This window comes from Adiantum capillus-veneris, chromosome 12 (genome assembly GCF_014529385.1).
Source record: "Adiantum capillus-veneris isolate H3 chromosome 12, ASM1452938v2, whole genome shotgun sequence".
In the NCBI taxonomy this organism is placed as follows: domain Eukaryota; kingdom Viridiplantae; phylum Streptophyta; class Polypodiopsida; order Polypodiales; family Pteridaceae; genus Adiantum; species Adiantum capillus-veneris.
This window is the reverse complement of record NC_140942.1, coordinates 44,510,546-44,533,176: the sequence shown is the minus strand read 5'-3', so window position 1 is coordinate 44,533,176 and position 22,631 is coordinate 44,510,546. Positions and strand designations below refer to the sequence as shown.

At 39.7% G+C, this 22,631-nt stretch overlaps 1 protein-coding gene across 1 annotated transcript; it reads left to right on the top strand.

The window, feature by feature from the left end:
• The first annotated feature begins 7,254 nt into the window (after positions 1–7,254).
• On the top strand, positions 7,255–8,006 carry LOC147445668 (uncharacterized). Its single transcript, XM_086526088.1, has 2 exons — positions 7,255–7,339; positions 7,430–8,006. The coding sequence occupies exon 2, from the start codon at positions 7,604–7,606 to the stop codon at positions 7,931–7,933; it is 330 nt and encodes a 109-aa protein (XP_086382214.1). The 5' UTR covers positions 7,255–7,339; positions 7,430–7,603; the 3' UTR covers positions 7,934–8,006.
• Positions 8,007–22,631: the final 14,625 nt, after the last annotated feature.

Sequence of the window (22,631 nt, the reverse complement as noted above, 5' to 3'; positions counted from 1 at the left end):
GAAGGTTTATCTCTCTCTCTCTCTCTCTCTCTCTCTCTCTCTCTCTCTCTCTATCCTCTCAAGCTCTCACTCAATCCAATGGTGGGGTAGGTTTTTTAAAGAAATACACATATAAGCACTATATAAAAAATGATGCTTTCAGGCTTAGCATTCTACAGCTACTCTGAGAATATATCATCAAGCATAGACCACTAATAGATAATATATGGTTTATGAAATTGTAATACAGGGTATGATGCTTTTTATCGGAAGCCCAACTATGGGGGATATACCTTCCTTTGAGGATGCCAGCCCTAAAACTTGCAAGAGATGTTACTTATCCAATGGAAAGCCACGTCCCTCCGCCATATGTAATTTTCTAGAAGGATGCAAATCTATTTTCCTCATCAAACCAGAAACAACTATTGTACCACCTCAAGCTTTGGTAGAGAAAAATCTACGCAACAAACCCATTGTAGAAAACACCGTTAAAAAATGAAACATGCCCAATAGAGAAGCAAAGAAGAAACTCCCTCAAAATGCATATAAGGAGAGTAAAGAGGTTTAGGGCTATGGGACAACAATAACAAGCAGAATAGACTATTTGGATACCTGTCTTCCCATCAAAGTTGCCCATGTTCTAACTGGCTGCTTGTGTTGGATGGTGAGACAGGTATAGGTCTATTCTTTCATGGGTTCTGAGGCTCAATTGTTCTCCTACCAGAACCGGTTGTACCAAGAAAAAAAATATGAAATTTGTCTTCTATCTATTTTCTAATGTCTTTTCTAGTATATTTTGATGAAGTTTCAATATATGGTTCTCTAAGAGGGAATATCAAATTTAATATCTCTCTTTTTATTTCCCGAGTTTTCCTTGGTCGAACATCTACCATATATTGAACTTACCTGCATTTTACACTATATATAATATTGTCTTTTAAAACATCCTTCGGGTTGGCTAGATTGTATCTCTTACACGTTTTGGATACTCCGAAGATAAAAGGATTCATATCCCACCGATTGGTACACAAAACTTGCTCTCTTGCTTCAAAGGGATGGGCTTTCATTAAAGTATTCTCGACTATGAGAAAAAGGCAATACAAGAACAAGAGCTTTCTGCTTTAAAAACATCTTCGGTTAATGATTGGTTAAAACACTTAGCCCTTGCGAGAAAAGATCCTGCACAACTAATTAATGCACTTAGCTCTTTTTTATTATCACTATGCTTTATTGATGCTCAAGACTGCTCAGATTTAGACTTCTATTTCTCATCACTACCTTCCATAGTTAATAAGCTTTATTTCATTTATAATCTCCCTATCCATCCTCTTGCAATTAAGCAATCTCAGGAGATTGTGAAGCCTGTTTTCAATCTGGAGCTCTTAGATCAAGAAGAAAAGGAAGCCCTAGGCCTAACTGATGACCCTTCTTTTCAAAAAATTGAAAGGTCTATGCCCGGACACTTTTTTGAAGTCATTCCACTACTCCCTTTCAGACAGATTGAGCTTGACGTTGTTTGTCTCGAAAACAAACACTGAGATTTTGAGATATTGAATCAATGTGCTCCATTCACTATTAATTCTTTAGCTCTTCTTTGTAGTCTACCACATGATGTAGTAGAACAATGCAAGACATCGGAACTTCAATCAAAACATCTACTATCACATGATAAGCCTTTTACTCTAAAGCAGATAAAACTGTCAGACATTGACAATAAAAAGTGCTCTAACACTTCCATGCTGGCCCGTACAAAGGGACTATCACTCAATGAGAAAGAAAACGACATTCGGAAGTTCTTGAAGAATTGTTGGAACACATACAGACCATTCACCAAGTGCACTTGTAAGAAGAACCCTGGCTCAAATTGCCCATCAACGATCATATGGTTTGACCACCTCCTTTGGTTTGTGTTTCAAAATCTCCCGAGGTTCTTTCCTTACTCCTCTGAACCGCACAAGTGTATGCTTTCATTGGATGGGTAACATCTTTTCCCATTGAAGTTCGACATGCTGCAATGGTATTTTACACTATTCATGAACACTTGATTGATGCAGCAAAAGGTTTAGTACTATATACACCAGGAACTCCATTTCTCTCTCGACTTCAACATCACCCAATTGGTTTGACCATCGGCACTATTTTTAAACCCTCGAGAAGTAGGGAACAACTAAAGTGTATTGCTAGCACACTAAGAAATACGTCATCAAAACAACCTCAATAATACCATGGATCTGAGGACTTTGGCAAAACTCCAAGAATGTTAGAATACAGTACAGATGACAAGGTACAACATTTAATAACTAAAACTAATGATTTACAATGGTTTAACAAGGTAAAAAAAGTAGACGTCGGTTTATTCACCTAACTTTCACAAATAAATTTATGGAGTTCGTACACCCTCACACTTTTTTTGAGGAATTTTTAAAAGATATTGGAATAAAAAATAATCTTGAACACTTTTACATAAAATTTGGATGGAAATACACGAACAATATAGGCCAATATTTATATAAACCATTTGACACTTTTGATGTGACTTTTGATCTGAATGAACCTTGTGTGTGCCATACCCAGAAACAGTTTAAAAACTTCTTGAAAGATTTTGGCCATCTTGGTATGCATGTTCTTATTACTCAGACAACTTTCATTAGACACCACATTTTAAGGGATAATGTATCCAAAGGCCTTAACCATATCCCCCTTGTCCCCGTACATCTGCATTCAGTGAAAGCCGAGTTTAAGAAGGGGTGGGCAAAATTATGCCAATTGATAAATCTGAATCATACACCATCTCACTTTCAGTTAATTGAAGAAAGATTAGAAAAAACCTTCCAATCCACCTTCCCAGACTATAGGCATAACCAAACTCCTTGGTTCACGGTAAATGATATCTTAGACGAATTGGAATTTATCCAAAAACACATTTTTATATGTGGTTTGGACAAATCAGCCCAAACTCCGGTCTCTATTTGTAAACGAATCATTAGACTGCATGCAAAGAACAGATTGAATTCTTCAAAATTCATGCATGTACACGAATGTAATAACACCATTGTTTCTCTCATTAATTCAAGATGCAAGGATTTTAGTGTCATACCTTCTCCTAATAGAGGCATTCCCTACATTATGGGTAGCTATAAAGTTCACAAATCGGAATTTTGATGGATAACAGATGCCCATGATTGTGTTTTTTCTCGTGTGGCTAGTATGATCACTAATTTTTTACAAAGTTTATCTACCAGAATTATTGAATATACGTCCGAGAACTTTCAAAAAAACCTACAAACATTCTCAAAGGTTAATACTAATGCGTATTGGATCATTAACAACCAATATGAAGCTTTAATAAACCTTTCTAAACTAATTTATTCCATGGCATACATATGATATTAAAGCTTGTTATGAAGCAATTCCTCACCATGGGAAGCATAGCCTGTTGGAGTCTTTGAGAAACATTAAAAGATTAGTCATGGGTCAAGCCGGATATGAAGGTTTTAAACCATCTAGAAGAAAAATCACCCTTACAAAAAAGAAATCAAAAGTAAAATGGTCATTCGAATTCTTTGATGCCTTAAATATCTTTGTGTTGGACAATTGCTTCTCAAAGTTAAGATCGGATATATACCAACAAACTAAAGGAATCCCAATGGGATATTCATGTTCTCCTTTATGGTGCAATCTATACCTTGCTTGGTTTGAGCTAGAGTATGTTAGAAAATTATCCAGACTCAAAAAATTTGACATGCTTTTAGCGTTTCTACATTTTAATCGGTATATGGATGATCTACTATTCGTGGATGACACATATATTACACAATGTATGAATCACAACAAAACTTTGTCCCCCGAGGACCTCTTTACTATATATCCATTGGATATCATTTCAATTAAACCAACTCTTACCAAGTTTGGTTCTACATATTTGAACACAAATATAATACTACAAAGACCTTTCATTGGGGAATATAGTAAGAAAACAACATGGAAAAAAGACGCATTACCAGGACACCAAGTATCCTTCATACAAGCAGCCAACAATCACCCTACACAATTAGCATACAAAGTGTGTGTATCACAGGTCTTACCCATCATTTATAATGCTTCATGCGTAGTTACTGCATTCAATGATTTACAACGACTGAGCAAGTTATGTTTACTTCTAACAGATTCAAAAAAACTGCATCAAAACACTAATCACATAGTTTCTATTAAAAGGTAACTTCCTTGGTATCAGATTCAGGTCAAATCTTTGACAAATATACTAAACAAACGGGAAATAGAATAGGATGCGCATAATTATGGGAGCATTGCGACAAATATCTTTGAAACAACTGGTTTGAATGCAGGATAGTAATCAACAAAGCGAGGACACACAGTGAAAAGGAAGAATGGCGGGTAGATATACCACTTCAGTACACAACATGATGGCGTCTTTTTTGCTCATATGTTATTCAAGATGTAATGACTTTTTAGTTCAAATTCCACCTAAACAAACGTGTCCAAGATTGTACCTACACACACTGGGTGTTGCAAATGAATATTGAAGCGATAGAGAGAGAGAGAGAGAGAGAGAGAGAGAGAGAGAGAGAGAGAGAGAGAGTCGTCTGCAAGTGAGCACCCCAAAAGGGTGCGTGCAGGACCGTCACTATGCAAGCTGAGGAGTGACATGAGTCCATGAAGTCTGAGCCACCAAGAGGAGGGACAATCTTCAACTCGCGAGCATTTAAATTGGCACAAAAAGAAAGCTGCAATCAAACCATTATACGACGTATAGGAGCAACTCTCTCTCTCTCTCTCTCTCTCTCTCTCTCACTCTCTCTCTCTCTCCTCCTATGATGCTGCTTCTAGGAAAAGGGCCAATCTCATACTCTCTCTCTCTCTCTCTCTCTCTCTCTCTCTCTCTCTCTCTCTCTCGCTCGTGTAGGAGTGTATCTCTCTTTCTCTCTTTGAGCACCTGTGCATGTTGTCGAGTTTGCAAGCCACACTGGTTGGAGTAAGCAAATTGTGCCATGTGCTGGGGGGAGGGGGGGGGGGGGGTCCGAATCCCTCCCCTTTTATATAGTATAGATATCACCAAATGGTGTAATGTATAAATGGTGGACTAATCCGAATCGGACTGCACCAACGACTAGATGTACTTGCAGTTGTAAACCAGCATGGTGCACCACAGTGTTAGAAAAAATGTAATGAAAATGGCATATGAACTTTGAGAATAGCGGAATTAAGAGAATTAAAGTGGGCATTTTTGTGAGATCACCTTGAGAACATAGAGGGTGAACTTAATTGATGGTAGCAACATGAACATAGTACTTAATTAACCTGGCATGAACAATACTTTTGTAAGAGAGAAAGTACTAGAGAACATGACAATAGTTGAGGATCGAATTTACTTGGAGCCGGTCCCCCCTCCAAAAGGCGTTTGTATTGTAGACTCTCCCATCAAGAGAGACTTGGTACAATACAATCTTTGTGTTCTTTGTGACCTTGGTGATGCTATAAAGATGGAAAGCTTCATGCATCACAAGCATAACATAAAATTTACAAAAAAAAATAACTATCCCAAGCCTCAGTCCCAAGGCCTCAAACACCTTTCGAAGGTGGAGAGAGCTAGCCGGGAATGAGGGTAGGGAAGAGGAAGAAGAATCATTCATAGGAGAAAGAAATAGCTCCTCACTTATCATCACTCTTCTTGCTTAGCATAGCATAATAGCATAGTAATGAAAATGAAGAAGATGTCAAGCTTAAGCATTGAAGCATGGCTCTTGGTTGAATTTGCATTCCATAGCCGACAATCATGGTCGCTATGATCGTCGACGTTTGTTAGCGCCGCCGGCACTCATTTTCTCAGATAATTCAAATTTCTCAATCATCACCATCATCGACTTAAACTTCGTTAATCTTAGTCTTTGCAAGGAGCTTAAACTCCTTAGTTATCAGTTAATCCAAGTGACGGGTCGTTAACCCGCCTTGGCTATTGATGATTAAGTTATTCTCAAGGTTTTACTAAATTTATTGATAATTACGGAGATTGCCGGAGTTGTTTGTGTCTGTTATTTTCTCTCTCTCACACCTCTCACAACCAGAGACCCCGTGCCTTTCTGACTCACCTTCGAACACATATACCGTGACAATGCAAGAAGATGCTTAAAGAACCCTCCACATTTAGAAGGGCCTTTCTCTTCAATGTTGATTTTAGAGGGTGTATGGGGCCGGAGCCCTCTTATTTAGGTTAGAATTTCTTACAACTAGGTTGCACCCAAGGGGAGTGGGAGGAGAATTGTTACCATTCTTAGAAATTCCGAAAAGCTTTGCAAGAAATTCTAACACTGACAGTAATCTTACTATTACTTTGAAAAAAGGGGGGCTCAAGCGAGGGTTACGGGAGAGTTGCTTCCTCCTTCAATGTAGGGTTAGGAGAGACAATAAAAGCTAAGCATGTGTGCTGGTCTTTTCTACGTTGATTGGAAGTTGGGTGCGACTCTGTGCATCCCATTCCCCCCACTCCCCTCATTGACACAGGCGTGACCCAACTCTTGGACTCACCAAAAGGGAGTGCTAAAATCTAAATACTTGGCATGGAATCTAAACAAAGCACAAGCACTTTTATTATATTTGTTTCTGTGAGAGATTCCTTATGATTCCTTCCATTGCATCTCAAGGTTATCATAGACGTATTGCCCTTGCCTCATAAAAAGTATAGGAGGAGACCTCGAACTCACGCGGGTGCACCCTTGGCTCTGTGCGCTTTGACCTAGCCACTCAGGCTACAATCAACCTGTGCTTCATGAAACCATATTTTCTTTTAAAAAAATATCATGCTCACAACACAGCCTTCCGCGCCCTTGCCATGGACTCCAAGAGATGACGCGAAGCTCATCAAGCACTTTCTGTGCTCTCTCTCTCTCTCTCTCTCTTCGCGCGACTCAAATCGTCTCCTCACAGATTGCCCGAGGAGCATCCACCTTGATTCGCCTCTTCTTTTCTTTTTTAAAGATCGTATCACCTAGGGAGGGAGAGAGAGAGAGAGAGAGAGAGAGAGAGAGAGAGACTCAAATCGTCTCCTCAGAGATTGCCCGAGGAGCATCCACCTTGATTCCCCTCTTCTTTTCTTTTTCAAAGATCGTATCACCTACTTTCAAGCATTGACTTTCGAAGGGAGAGACAAAGAGAGAGGGAGAAAAGTTAAAAAATGTTGCTTTCAAAATAGAAAAGGTTTACTTACCGTCTGGAACTAATTCCTGAGCGTCACTCCCGCGTTCTAAGTGTTGGGGAGCTTACAAATCAGATCGACATGACAAAGAGGCTGATGGTAAGGTGATGAAGACTGAAGTCGCTTCTTAACATGTGTGATTGACAGTAGGTATGTGTATAATCAACGGCCCGTATGTCCGCCACTATATTTCTAAGCACAAGACGGCTTCCACATGCTTATATAATTGTAATTGTCCAGATTGACCAAGGTTCTGCAGAGCGGGCAGGTTTGGCGCATGACGATCCACGCATCAATGCAGCCGGTGTGGAAGACATGGCTGCAGCAGGGAAGGCGCCGAACCTGACTGCAGTGTGTGAGGGGGTCGAGGCATATTGAACAAGTGGGACAGCCATCGCCATATTGCTCAAGACAATGAGGATGAGGCAGGCTGTGAAACAACACAGAGGGCATATTGAAGGCGAGGAGCTGCAGAGTGGGATGAGGATGAGAGTCATGGGCCCTGACCTCATGATGAAGATGATGAGGAGCATTAATATTGATGAGTCTGCGCCGCATGGGCATGGGGAGCAGCAGCAGCAGTCGATGGAAGAGGAAGGTGAAGAGGATGATGAGCCAGATGAGGGCTCCCAAGGGGACTGCTGCTGCCACGAGCAGAATTACGGGTATTCGAGCGGCAGGCATATTGAGGGCGCTGGTTGCAGGTTTCCTTCTTTGGTATATTATTGTAATATCATCATATGAATGGTGCCCGGGCTGTCTCTCTTCTTCTGTTGAGTAACACGTCTTGAGTTCAACTCTCCTCGTCGGATGGCCTCTTGGGATAGTTTTCTACGATGTTAAAATTCTCTTCTTCTTCTTGCGCTCTCTCTCTCTCTCTCTCTCTCAAACACACACACACACACACACACAGTGAGACGCTCGCTAGGTGGCCATATATGTATCTGTGGACATGACATCCCTCCAATCTCTCCTCTTCTCCTCTCCCCCACCCTCTCTCTCTCTCTCTCTCTCTCTCTCATTCATAGAAACCAGTGACGGCCCACTTATACATTTTAAAACAAAGAAAATTGAAGGAACTTAAGTAAGAGTTCTATTTTTTTGCAAAAATCAAAATGTTCAGTGTATTATACTAGCTTAACCAAAAAATTACAAATTCCGATTATGCTTGAGCCAAGCCATGATGTCTCCATCGCCCATAGATATATTGGCTCATAGGGAGGCCACTCTGCCACACCATGAAAAGAACAAGCACGGTCGAACCCACAAATTTAACCAGACATTGCAACAACAATTGCCCTATTCCACCCCTCAGAGTTCAATCATTTTTCTACGTAGACAAACGCTTCATACTGTTTTGTAAATCTTAGTGAAACAAGTTGTTTCTAGGGCATTCTTGAATAGTCGACAATCCCTCGCCTTTCATACATGTTTGACGTAAAAGAATCTAACAATTTACATATTGATAAGTTGCACTTGCCTCTTGAAAACCATCTCACCCAGGAAGAGGTTCTTCTTGAAGAACCCTATCTTTTAGGTCTTTTCAACCCATTGGGAAGTCAAGCTTCATGACTAAATGGCACAGGGTCTTTAATGAAGACCCCGTCATGAGATCAACGGCGGAAGTTGAGGGCATGGATCTCGAGAGATCCAACGTCAAACAAAAATTTGGTAGCAAGTCCCCCTCCCCCAGATTCAAACTCAGACGAGCCTTGTGGCAATCCAATGCTCGAATTGAGTGTGCGTGTGTATTTTGTTGAAAACTAGACATTGTGTTTACATTCACTTATGTTTGTTTGAATTGACTCTCTGGATGTCCGAGTTTACTTTGTCTAAATTTGACGATGCCGTGTATCTCTGCTTTTGTGCCTGCACTTCTTGTTTGTGGATCTCATCGCTGAGGGGTCATTTAAGACCCCATGTTCTTTAGGGTCTCGAGGGAAGTCAAGTGAGGTTTTAAATGAATGTAAGAGGTTTCAATGTAAAAGCATTCTGAAAGGTGAAAAACAAAGGATAAAGAGATGACAAGAAAGTCTAATGAAACTTCAAATGGAAGGACCATAAACGGAAGGCATACAGAAATTCATCATTTCTCCTCAACCCTCAACCGTAGGACATGTGACAAGTTATAGCATTCCAACGAAAGAAAATTTTAATGCTATGTATCATATCACATGATGAAAAGGACAATCCAATCAACAAAAGAATGATAAAAATTTCAAATGCTGGCTTAACTCTCTAAGGCAACCTCCACACGCATGGGGTTAATTTGTTATTTGAAGAAAATTAGTATGTGATCCGCGTGTTGTTGCGACCAATAAAAGCATGGGTTCAATTCTTGTACACAACTCTTCTTCCCTCTAAGGTAGCACAATGATATGCCTATTTTTGATGCACTAATGAAACAAGTGATAAGATCACGAGAGTTGTCTATTTACTTTAGTGCAATGAAATACTAATTTGTTAATTTGTTAGAAATGGAGGATATTCTCGACATTGTTGCTAGAAATTGCTTGTCAAATAGATTGTCTACAAGTGACACCAAGTACTCCATGCATGTATTGTGTTGAAAACTTTACCCATTTTAACAAGTGAAAGGGTAAAGATGGCTTTCAAAAACAAGAAGAAAGTGATAAAATTGTTAGGTTGAATTAAACTGGTATATCAGTGTTTGTGTTTGGGAAAGGATTACCTTAACTTAGTCTTGAGCCTATGAGATTAGCTAGGTGCAAACCATGGTAAACGGAAGAAAAACCAATGAAATATGTGAGAAAGTCGTCTAAAAATTTTGCAAATCTCAAAAACTTTGCTAGTATTTCCGATTTTCTTCCCTTGTGAAGAGGAAACTTGATCAGCAATTGCTTAATAAAAGAGACTTTCTCGAACATTAACACTCATTGTAATCAAGCTATAAAATGCAAGAAATGTAAAGCCATGTGAAGTTATGAAATGAAAGGTGAAATAAAAAGAACCAATTAATATACGTGTGTGTATAGGATTTATTAGAATTATGTCAAGCTTCGCTTTAGTATTCTAAAACAATAGAATGCAAAAAAAAAACACATATGTGTGTGTGTAATTTACTAAAATTATGCAAGGTGAAGCTTCATTTAGCATTCTAGAACAACAGAATGCAAGAAAAGTAAAGACATGTCAAGATGTGAATTGAAAGGTAAGTCTCCATCACGCACTGAAAAGAATGAAAGTCTCCCTAACCCAACACAACACCAAGGGTTTCTTTTAATGGGTACATACTGGGTCGTTCTTGAGTTTATTAATTAATTCATATGCAAGATTCCGTCTTCTTAACTTCGGGAAAGCTAAGGCCCACCCGTTTGGCTCCGTTTCTACGTGCACAGCTACCCGTTGCCTCTGATCTCGAACTCCCTCGGCTCTGTGCCTCCTAGCAGAGCCCTCCAAGTTGTTTCCATTCCAGACACAAGCACCCCGCCCAAGGAAAACTGCTCCTCATCCCCGCTCGCGTGCAGATATAGACAACCTCTCTCTCTCTCTGTGTGTGTGTCTCGCCTAGCCAGGCATGATGAGTGAGGACTCCAGGAGCCATTGCTTACGAGGAACCTCCCTGGCTCACAAAGCACGCCAATGCGCCCTACCCTGCGATGCCTAGGATGCATCCCTATCATGCGATACCAGGTTGCCAGACAATGCAGCGCAAATCTGTCACTCTCTCTCTACTGTCGGAGCAAAAATATCTCACTCTCTCTCACTCTCTCTCTTTCCACGTGCCTTTCCTCCCTTTTCCATCTCAAGCCCAAATGAGTATCTCACGAGATTCTCCGTAAAGGAAATGAAAAAAAGATTGAGGAGACATACACATACTGGGTCCACGCACGGATTAACTGGAATCTGCCGAGATCCGTCTCCCAAAAGCAAAACACCCAAAATAATCCTCTCTCTCCTCTCTCTTCGTTCTCTCTTCTCTCTCTTCGCCCGCATGCCTCGCTTGCCTGCACAGGAGCTCCATCGCCCATCTTAGTGCCTGCGCAGCAGCTCCCTCGCCCTTTTTCGTGACTGCATCGCGCTCATGCGTTGCACCTGCGGCACGCACACAGTGCAACATACCTCCCCATGAGTTCCTCTCTCCCTCTCTCTCTCTCTCTCTCTCTCTCTCCGAGCTCCTGGCGATCGTAGACCTCGCCATCACCTCCTCTCTCGCTCTCTCTCTCTCTGGCAATCGCAGACCACGCAAAAATCTAGTACTCTCTCTCTCTCTCTCTCTCTCTCTCACACACACACACACACACACACACACACACACACACACACACACACACACACACACACACACACACACACACGCACACACAGAGCGTCCCAAAAAAAAATCCACTACTCTCTCTCCCTCTCTCCTCCACCTGTCCTGCAAGGTCTTCACATCCCCCTTTTCATCATTCACCCAAGAGGGCATCTCCCGAGATACCCTCTAATGAGAGGTGCTTCAAAATTGGGAAAACATACTCGCGCTGAAAACAATGAAAGTCTCCCTAACCCAACACAATACTAAGGGTTTCTTTTAGAAAGCCAATAATAATAGGATACATATACGTTTGGTAAATATAGGTTAATGACAAAACATACAAACTTGTTTACGTTTTTAATATTAACAAGTGAAAGGGTCACGACGGATTTCAAAAACAATAAGAAAGTGATAAAATTGTTAGGTTGAGTTAAACTGGTATCAGTGTTTGAGAAAGGAATTCCTCAGTTTAGTCTTGAGCCGATTGAAAATCGAAACTAGCTAGCTGCAAACCATGGTAAACGGAAGAAAAAACGATAAAATATATGAGAAAGTCGTTCAAAATTTTTGCAAATCTTAGATTTCTGTTAGTGTTTCCAGTTTTCTTCTTTGTGAGGAGAAAACTCGATCAGCAACTGCTTAATAAAAGAGACTTTTTCGAACGTTAACCTTGACTGGAATCAAGCTATAAAATGAAAGAAATGTAAAGCTATGTGAAGTTGTGAAATGAAATGTGAAATAAAAAGAACTAATTAATATATGTTTGTGTGTATATAATTTATTAGAATTATGCAAGGTGAAGCTTCACTTTAGCATTTTAAAACAATAGAATGCAAAAAAAAAAACACATATGAGTGTCTGTGTGTAAAATTTACAAAAATTATGCAAGGTGAAGCTTCACTTTAGGATTTTAAAACAATAGAATGCAAAAAAAAAAAAACCATATGAGTGTGAGTGTGAGTGTGAGTGTGTGTGTGTGTTTTTAAAAAAATTATGCAAGGTGAAGCTTCACTTTAGCATTCTAAAACAATACTATGCAAGAAAAGTAAAGACATGTCATAATGTGAAATGAAAGATAAGTTTACATCATGCACCGAAAACAATGAAAGTCTTCCTAAACCAACACAATACTAAGGGTTTCTTTTAGAAAGCCAAAAATGTGAGGCATCACGTGGGCCTGCCAATGGATGGAACTCGCGAGGCGGACAATGCCAAGTGGTAACGTAGACGACTCTCCATAGTGTAACTTGGGCATGTGAGGACATGCACGAGAAGGCCGCCGGGCATGCTTGAAAATTCATTGGATGCTTTGGTTAACACGGAACGATAGAGGGAAAAACCTTTTAATTTGACTCATGACATGACAAATTTGAATGCCTACTTGTATGTTCATCTTTTTCTCATGTCGATAATCAAATTCAATCATCCTCTCGACTAATTCCATTGAATAGCTTCTCGCACTCCCTTCTTGAATCAGATAGCTCTCTCATTTTTCTACACTAAATTATCTCAACTGGCACAAGGTCACTAGTGCCCTGTTGAGCTCTTCATACATGCTTGGTGAAGAGTAGTAGACTGTGGGTCATTTCCTCATTTGCTCCACCATTGGAACTTCCAAAACACTCATTCTCTCCCAAAACTTGAAGGCCATGAGGACTTATCTACAAGCCACAAGACACGACGGGAATCTATACTATATATGAAGTAGCTGAAATTTTCCAAGGAAGGAGAGACTCTCCATGTGTCACTCAGTGCTTCACTTAAGAGAAAACCTTATAAAACTTCTCAATTCTTTGAAGTTTGAAATGTTGGAATTGTGAACCTTTTCAACTTTTGAACTTTTAACCTTCCAAGTAATAAAAAAAGGATTGATTCTACTTTTTCAAACTTTCATTTTCTTTTGAAAGCCAATTGAAGGGTGGTTGAACTTTGTTTTGGGAAAGCCAATGGCCATAAAAGTTTAGAACTTACGAAGTGTTCGTATGTACGCTATCAAAATTTGGTCAATTTACTTAAAGACGATCTTAAAATTTGGCTAAGATTTTGCAATTAATAAATTAAACCCTGATTTTAATAGAATAGTAGTCTCGAATCGCCCCAAAATGGAAAGGCACGCACACACACATGTGTGTGTGTGTGTGTGTGTGTGTGAGAGAGAGAGAGAGAGAGAGAGAGAGAGAGAGAGATAGAGGCGTGCCAAAAAAAATACTGATCGAAATAATTTTAAAGTAAATCTATATATATATACTTGAGCTTAAATTCTCCAAGTAAGGAGAGGCCTCCCACGTGCCTTCCACTGTAACTTGAGAGAGAGAGAGAGAGAGAAGCCTCAAAGAGAGTGCCAATTTTTTTTTCTTGATCGAAATAATTTTAAAGTAAATCTATACATATATATTTGAGCTTAAATTTTCCAAGTAAAGAGAGGCCTCCCACGTGTCATCCATTGTAACTTGCACAACCGTCCATGTTTGAAATTCCATGAAATAACTACAGCTCAATGACCTCGACGCTTGAAGGTCTTATACAAATCTCGATCTACAACAGCTACTTGTGCGTGTGTTCATGTCCATGTCGTGTGTATGAGGTGTGTGTGTGTGTGTGTGTGAGAGAGAGAGAGAGAGAGAGAGAGAGAGAGAGAGAGAGAGAAGCAACGCGGTTGGTCGTTGGCTATGTGTGTGTATGAGACTCGAATCTCAACCTACAATGCAATTGTGAGAGAGTCCAATCTAGCTGAGCGAGCCCTTTTGCGCACCCAAGGCTCCGTGTGTGTGTATGTGTGTGTGTGTGTGTGTGTGTGTGTGAGAGAGAGAGAGAGAGAGAGAGAGAGAGAGAGAGAGATCACAATTGTCTACAACCTGTGTGTGTGTGTGTGTGTGTGTGTGTGTGAAAAAGAGAGAGAGAGAGAGAGAGAGAGAGAGAGAGAGAGAGAGAGAGTAGTTGGTCCCATAGCCAATTATGAACAAAGGCGAGTAAGCCCAAGTTGACGAATCCAGAACAGGGAGAAAATCTAAGACGGGTGGCGAGCAATTGCATGTTAACAACAACAGAAGGCGGAGTAAACTGTTGACTTTGTTTAAAGGTTTTCGCGCTAAATTTCTCTAAAATTTGTAGGTGTTCTCAACTTCAAATTGAAATTTGAGGGTAAATTTTAAAATTTATGGGTGGGATTACACTAGACCTAGGTTTTTCCCAATTAACTTCATAGGTATTCTCACCTTCAAATAAGAATTTAGAGTTAAATCTCAAAAGTTATAGGTGGGATTACACCAAACCTAGGGTTTTTTGAGCACTTGAATACATAGTGCTTTTCTATAAACTTCATGGGTTTGCTCACCTTCAAATCCAGAATTTAAAATTTGTAGGTGGGATTAAACTAAACCTAGCCTTTTGCCTACAGCAACACTTAGATATATAGTGCTCTTTTTCAAAAACTTTAAAAACCTACATATGAGAAAAGTATATTTGAAGGTCTTTACGTGATTTTTCTAAAATTTGCCTCTAATATTTGGAGATTTTCCCTGTAAAATTTGAAGGTTTATACGAATTTGGAGGTTTCCATCAAGGGATTTTGGAGAATCCCGCAAAAAATTGAAATTTGAAAAACCTACATATGATAAACTTTTAGAGACACATTTACTATAATTGAAGGTTTTTATATTTAAATTTTTTAGTTTGTGTGTATGATGAAGATGGTATACCTCCCCTTTGATCCATAGTTCATCTTGCTAATTTCTATGAACTTTGTAGGTTTTCTCACCTTTAAATCTAGAATTTGGAGGTAACCCTCAAAATTTGTAGGTGGGATTACACTTAACGTAGGTTTTTTTTCGAGCACTTGAGATAGGTCTTTTTTCCAAATACTTGGAAAACCTTCATATAAGAAATTTTAGAGGAAAATGTACTATATTTGAAGAGTTTTACACAATTTTTCTAAAATTTTCCTCTAAAATCTTGGAGATTTGCTTCTAAAATTTGAAACTTTTTACTAAATTTAGAGGTTTCCATTAAGAGCCAATCCTACAAAAAATGATTATGTATAACAAATTTTAGAAGAAAATTTACTATATTTGAAGGTTTTCAAGTTTGATTTTCTCAATTTGCATGCATGATGATGATTCAATGCGTGCTCTTTGATTTTTAACTCATCCCTACTAATTGGTCCCAAAGAAAGAAAAACTTGCAACTCCTCAAGCTCTCTACCTTGTGGATCCCTCTAGAGTGTGTTTTGTTGGTGTCAATCTTCGGGCTTTCACTAAGGAAGTTGAGAAGTCATCACTCATAGTTTCCCTTTCTAGAAACTCACATCCAAGTCAGGTCCTGCTTCGCATGCCAACACAACTAGCTTTTTTTCTGCTTATTAAATGGCCTAAATGATATCAACATTGGCTTGCACCTTGAAGGTATGTTATTATTATCCAATGCCAACATTTAAGAAGTTGACATGAATGAAAGAATTCATGATGAGATTCTTATCAAGGGCTCTTGGAGAAGCCCAAAAAACAGATTATGGTTGAAAATGTTGTACTCAACATGTACACTAAGTGTGATCATGTATTGAAAAAATGCACAACAAGCTCTCAGTGGTATTGATGTTTGTAGTTTAGGATGCTGCATATGTCTGGAAGGAGAAGGGTGAGGGTAAGGAAGCTCTGAGTAGTTTTCACATGAGTCAAGGTGAGGGCTCGTGTCCAGATACAATTTTGTATCCTTATATCTCAAATGTATGTGGCATCATGCAAGTATTTGGCATAAGCAAACTAAAATGACTATTGAGGGGATTTTTAGAAAAACCATCCTGATTCAAAATATTCTGGTCAATATGTACACCATATTTAAATGAGCCTCTTGGAATGCACTTATGTGGCCCTTAGCACCCCCATTCTTAGGGGTTCTTACTCTTTAGGGTCACTTTCAGGCAAATCTACTATATTTACATTGAACTTAGATTTTCTTCAAGCACTCAGGTACACAATGCTTTTTTCAAAAATTTAAAAAACCTACCTAGGAGAAATTTTAGAGGCAAATTTATTGTATTTGATGGGTTTTACACTAAATTTGTCTACACTTTGTACGAGTTCTTACCTTCAAATCTAGAATTTAGAGGTAAATCTCAAAATTTGTAGGTCAAATTACAGTAAACATAGGTTTTTTTTAGCATTTAGATACACAATATTTTCTCCCAAAAACTTGGAAAACCTACGCATGAGAAATTTTAAAGGATAATTTATTATATTTGCAGGCTTTATTTTGTAGGTGGGATCACATTATACCTAGGTTGTTTTTTTAGCACTCAAATACACAATATTCTTTCCAAAAAACTTAGAAAATCTACATATGATTATAGTAAGCATACACTCAAATACATTTCTAAGTGTGATTGCACTAAACCTAGCCCTTTTTCCATCATTTGTTGAATAGGCATCTAATGATGATGGTGAAGAGGCAAATTCTCCCTCATCTAGGTTGCAGGCTAACACATTAATGGTTTCTTGAACTATTGGTTTGCTTGAATGTGGGATGGGTATGGAGCTAATCCTTTGAAGGCTAGCGGCCTAACAACGTGCTTTGATGTCTGTAAACCATTCTTCATCTCTTCCTACATCAAGTTAGGGGCCAATCCCATGGACTTGAGAATGTCGAGTCTAATGCATAAGTCACCCAATGAGAAAACATGAGCTATGCTTCTTTTCACCTCTTCTAAATGCTTGGAATCGTCCATTTTTAGTGCACGAGCTCAATGTGAGTGCAGCCAAGTGGTGATGGTACTCCTCACAAGATGGCTCATTGGGTGGCGATGGCACTACAATCTTCTGCATGTCCATGGCCAATTGCATCTCTCAAATGTGGTACACATAGGCATGATCGTCTTCCATGTTGGCCAAAGATATGGAGTAGCTCCTTGGAGAAGCTATTTAAGGTTAAATTATCCTTCGTCATGGAGTTGGAAGGCCCTATGTAGCTCTCTTTTTTCTCAGACTCTGTGTGTGTGTGTGTGTGTGTGTGTGTGTGCAATGTACAACAAACACCATAAATGTTGGAGACTTCATGACTTGAAAGCAAAGATTGAGAAAAAAATGGAACGTCACCTACAAATTTCGAAACGCTACCTCTAATTATAAATTAGAAGATAAGAAAACCTACAAAATATGAAGGTACTTAGTATTTAAAGTATATTATGGGCGCGTGGGAGAGAGAGAGAGAGAGAGAGAGAGAGCGAGAGAGAGAGAGAGAGAGAGAGAGAGAGAGAGAGAGAGAGAGAGCCTTGAGGGACAGAAGTTTACAACCGAACCTACGTAACATGCGAGAACTTGCCAAGCTTGGTATTAAAGGAATATTTGTTGCCTCTTGCATGTATAATTTTTTTTCAGAATCCATAGATCATAGATGTTGTGATGATTTTTTTGAAACGCAAAAGAGTGTATACATTTAGAAAAATAGAGTCTATATAATTTCCCACCTTTGTAGTTGTAAGAATAAAAAACATGCATTTTCTAGCCGCGGCAACGCGCGGGTTACATACTAGTATGAACAAAGTAGGTAAGTGAAGGGCAAGGTAGGCACCATGGGACGAGGTGGGACGTTGGATAAGGGTATATGAGGGGGTTAGGAGAAGAAGGTAGGTTGGGGTTTGGGGGGGGGGGGGGGGGGGGGGGGGGGGGGGGGGCATATCCTTCTAATTAACAGGTTTGCTAAGCAAGTAGATGTCCGAAATTTTAATATAGCAAATTTGGATCATTCTAGTGTTTTGCTTACATATGGAAATACGTGTACACACAACACACATGCAGACATACCTATACATAGCCCGACAAAGTTTTTCCCTAATACCGAGAATCAAATATCGCATTGAGAGCGTCTCTACTCCACATTCTTGCTAGGAAATCAAGCATCATCCAGCTATGGGGTACGTTCCTTAAATAATGCATCAGTGTGTGGCTAAGAACACGTGTAACTAAAGTTAGTGAACCTTTATAGCTCTTAAAAGATGTACTCCAAGTTAATTTCAAAGATGTATTACAAAGTCAACTGAGCTCTCTCCTTTGCTCGTGCTTCTTCTCCGTCTCTCTGCATGAGGCCATAAATGCCACAACAATTCTTGATCCAGCCCACAAGCATGACTCAATCAAGCCATATATATGTTCCACACTAACAAGAAGTTGGATGACACACTTCACAATTTCAAAAATGGTTCTCTCTCTCATACACACGCACACGGGTACTTGAAGGTTTTCATTAAGCTTGCAAAGAATATATGTACACGAGATATTATACATGTGCAAACAAGGAGACATTAGCATGAACCCTAGAGAAGACAAGCTATCCACGTAAAACAAAATGTACAGCTTACAAATCAGAAATGTTTGCTCATGGATTGCCACATCCAATAAGCACAAACAAGCAAAAGGCAGGCTCATGAGGATGACATCGCGAATGTCGCCTTTCTCACGAGGCGTCATATTGCCAACGAGATCTTGAAAGAATAGGTAAAGAAATCCTAATTTGTGGATGAACTTTCCTTTCGAAGAAGAGTTTTTGCGTTGAGCAGATGAAGGCTTGAGAGATCCTGTGGAGTTGGTAAAATCTGCAAGTCTGTCATCATCATGGGGCAAATTTTCCTGCAGTGGCGGCGGATTCTTGTGGGAGCAGAGGACGTATGATATGCACAAAGAGGGTACTTGCAGAAAGAGAAAGGAGAGAATACCTGCGGGGAAGGCAGTTTCTGAAATGCGGCAGAGAAAGGAATTACCTGGAGAGAGGGCTTTCGCTGCTGAATAGAGAAGAGCGTCGATGCTGAGCTTACCCTCGCTGAAGAAGAGAAGAGGTCCCGTCCTCCATGGCAGCAGGCTATGGCAGCAGCCATCACATACACACACAACAAGAGGAAGGAGATGAAGTTGAGCAAAAGAAACAAGGTGAGGCATCACGTGGTCCTGCCAATGGATGGAACTCGCGAGGCGTACATCGTCAGGCGGTAACGTAGATGACTCTACATAGTAGCTCGCACGAGTACATCTTCTCCACACTGCCACATCGTTTCACCATCATCCTGCCCACGTTTCCTCTTTAGTCATGTCATCATACCTTCACCCAAAGCCCTCAAAACACGTGGACGGCATCCTTCAAAGTACACCCAACCCAACCCAACCCAACCCAACCCTAAGGCCTTTCCTCATGAGGCCAAAAAAACCTTGCAAAACAAAAATGAAGGGTTAGATTTAAAATCCAAAAGTACACGGTAACACTGTAAGAAGTGATAGGCTTTTCAGAACGTAAAGTCAATAGACTTTCTACTTTGCGTAGAATAAATGTTTTAATTTAAATGTACATAGCAAAAAAGGGATAATTTTAGTGAAGATTTTATTATGTAATAAGAATTTAATTTTTGAATATATAAATATTTGGATTTTTCTTTTCAAATGGTTTTTTTCAAGACCAATATTGATATTTTTTAGAGATTTTAAAAAGTTTGTCTTTTTGAAGAGATCGAGAAAAAAAAAAGCTCGCCTCATGTCGACTTGGTGATGTCTTGCTTTGAGGACATGCATGCAAACAAAGAGGTCGATCCACGTTATTAGCTATGTGTGTGTGTGTGTGTGTGAGAGAGAGAGAGAGAGAGAGAGAGAGAGAGAGAGAGAGAGAAAGAAATATTTTATCCTTGAGCTCATAGGCACTATATCTTACCAAGGGCATCCTTCAAGCCCTTCCAATTGCCGAGATATTATGGTTTTCTTCGCATTATAGTGTAATTTTAAAAGGATAGCTAACGTTTTTCACCGATAGAAAATGGATGACTGCGTGATAAAATCCAACCCTCACATTGGCACCCCGAATGAAGAGAGAGATTGCCCAGTTGACGAACCTTTTACCAGCTCTCAGATATTTTTTCCTTTTTATTTTTAAGAGTTAAAATGTGGCTCATGCTTTTAATCATTTGCCATACTTCATCCAAAAGTATGGGAATCCAGGTATGGAACACCCAGGGCCTGGAGAAGTCTCATTACATGGCTAGAAATGCTTACTTCAGACACACACAGCATGGAGGCTCTCGAAATAAGTCAAACAGTCTGAAGGATTTATTTCAGTGGTTTCATCGCAGAATCATTCATCGCATGCAACAAAAGCAAGTATTGGCCTCTTCAGCAATCGTACATGCAATCAGACATTTGCAACTTCAGAAAAGAAAGCGAGTAGACGCATTGAACAACTCAAGTGCTCTTGAAAGTCAAATGAGGTGGAGGGAGACAATGCAATATGCCAATCATCGGTGGAACAAGAGAGTTAGAGTTTGAATGATCGGATGTACCACAAATGTTTGTAGAATTAAATTTAATATGTACCACAACTATATCAACCTTTTGATGATTTGCAAATATCATTTGGAACCTCGCCCTTGTATCTCATCATTAAATGTTTGCCATATTCTAAAAGTTCAGTAGGGTTTTCTTTCCCTAAAGATAATGCCATTGCTGTGTATGTGTAGTAATATGTTGCATGGCCCCCAGTATATCCTGGCGAGTAACCAAAACATTCTCTCCCAAAAACCTTGTCGACGAGGATAACTTTGTCAGCATTTTGTGGCAGCATTGGACCACCTAAGAAGCGAGATAATGTCTTGAAAGCATAGGTTGCAATATTCCCCTCTTGTGACATTCCGTTGTGGAAGATTAGGATGGGTGCCTCACATAAACTAGGCAGATATTGTCCTAGAGCTGCATCCCTACCACGGAACTGTCTTCTTCGACGACGAAGAAAGTCGTCCTTTTTAGCAATCCATGACTGTAAACAAAAGAAGTGTTTGTGCATCTGAGAGAGAGAGAGAGAGAGAGAGAGAGAGAGAGAGAGAGAGAGAGAGAGAGAGAGAGAGAGAGAGAGAGAGAGAGAGAGAGAGAGAGATGTGTGTGTGTGTGTGTGTGTGTGTGGGGGGGGGGGGGGGGGGGGGGGGCAGGATTTTATACCATGAAACTCTCATCTTGCAAAAAAAGCTCATCCTTCCATAGGTTGACTGATCCGGTTGACTCCTAGGCTGGTCGCTCAAACCAATCCTCCATATCGTGTTTACTAGTTTGATGGCTTAAGATTATTTCGAATAGTTTGAATTGTGGCTTCATCAGGAAGGATTTTTTTATACTTTTTTGCTTTTTCAAAGCAGAGTTTAAGGCAGTCCAATGGGTTATTGGAGATCTCCATTGCCTCGTCATCACTACTGTCATCTGAAACAAATCCATTCCTCTCCTCCTGATACTTGGAGATAGTGGCCAGTGCAAAGTCCTCCCGCAAACAAAAAATACTTTGTATATCATGAAGGAAAATGTATGACCTATCTACAAATTTAAACTCTGGCACTCCTGGTAGCATTAAGGTGGTCTACCGCTCATTGAAACCTGACACATCTAGAGGTAGCTTGATATCTGAGGTTTTCACTGAGAGAAGATTGCTTTGTTCCACCTCTTCTACTTCTTCTTCAAGATCAATGGACTCCTCTATCTCCGTCACTTCGATATATTCCTCATTATTTTCCTCTTTTTCATCTGCTAGTAAAGCGTGTTCCTCCATGACCTCCTTAGGATCTTTCATAAGACTTGTAAATAATCCATTTAAAATTTTAGAAATCCTAGAATTCTTGAACCAGCTTGCACTCCCGTTCATGTAAGCTGCACCAATGGGGCTTGTACATAAGAGGTAGCTGATTATACTTCTTGTAAGAATGTCGTTTAGGATCACAGTCTTTTAAATATACTACCACCATTTCACCAACATTAACCCTGCCCTCTTGAGTGTGAAGCTCCAACTTCTCTCGTTCCAGCTTCAAGTGTTCACTCTGTTCAGCTATAAACACATCAAGATTAAATGGAGCATTAAAAATACAGGAGACCAAGTCAAATTTATCACCAGCCCCAGACGAAATTGCAAAATCTAAAAGCCTTTCATTAATCACTGTAGGGTCTTCATAAATAACTGCCTCTTTTTTCTTTTGGATTGTTGCAATACATTGGGCAGTAGAAGGGGACTCCATTTTGACAGATGGATCAGTATCAGGCTCCTCCAAACCTAGAGTAGGCTCCTCCAAACTCATGGGAGGCTCTGCACCAGATATATCAATGGGTTCTGTGAAGTCTACATTTCTCTTCATTGATGTTTTTAACAGCTCTGACAGTCTTCTCGGAACGTTTGCTTGGCCAAAAA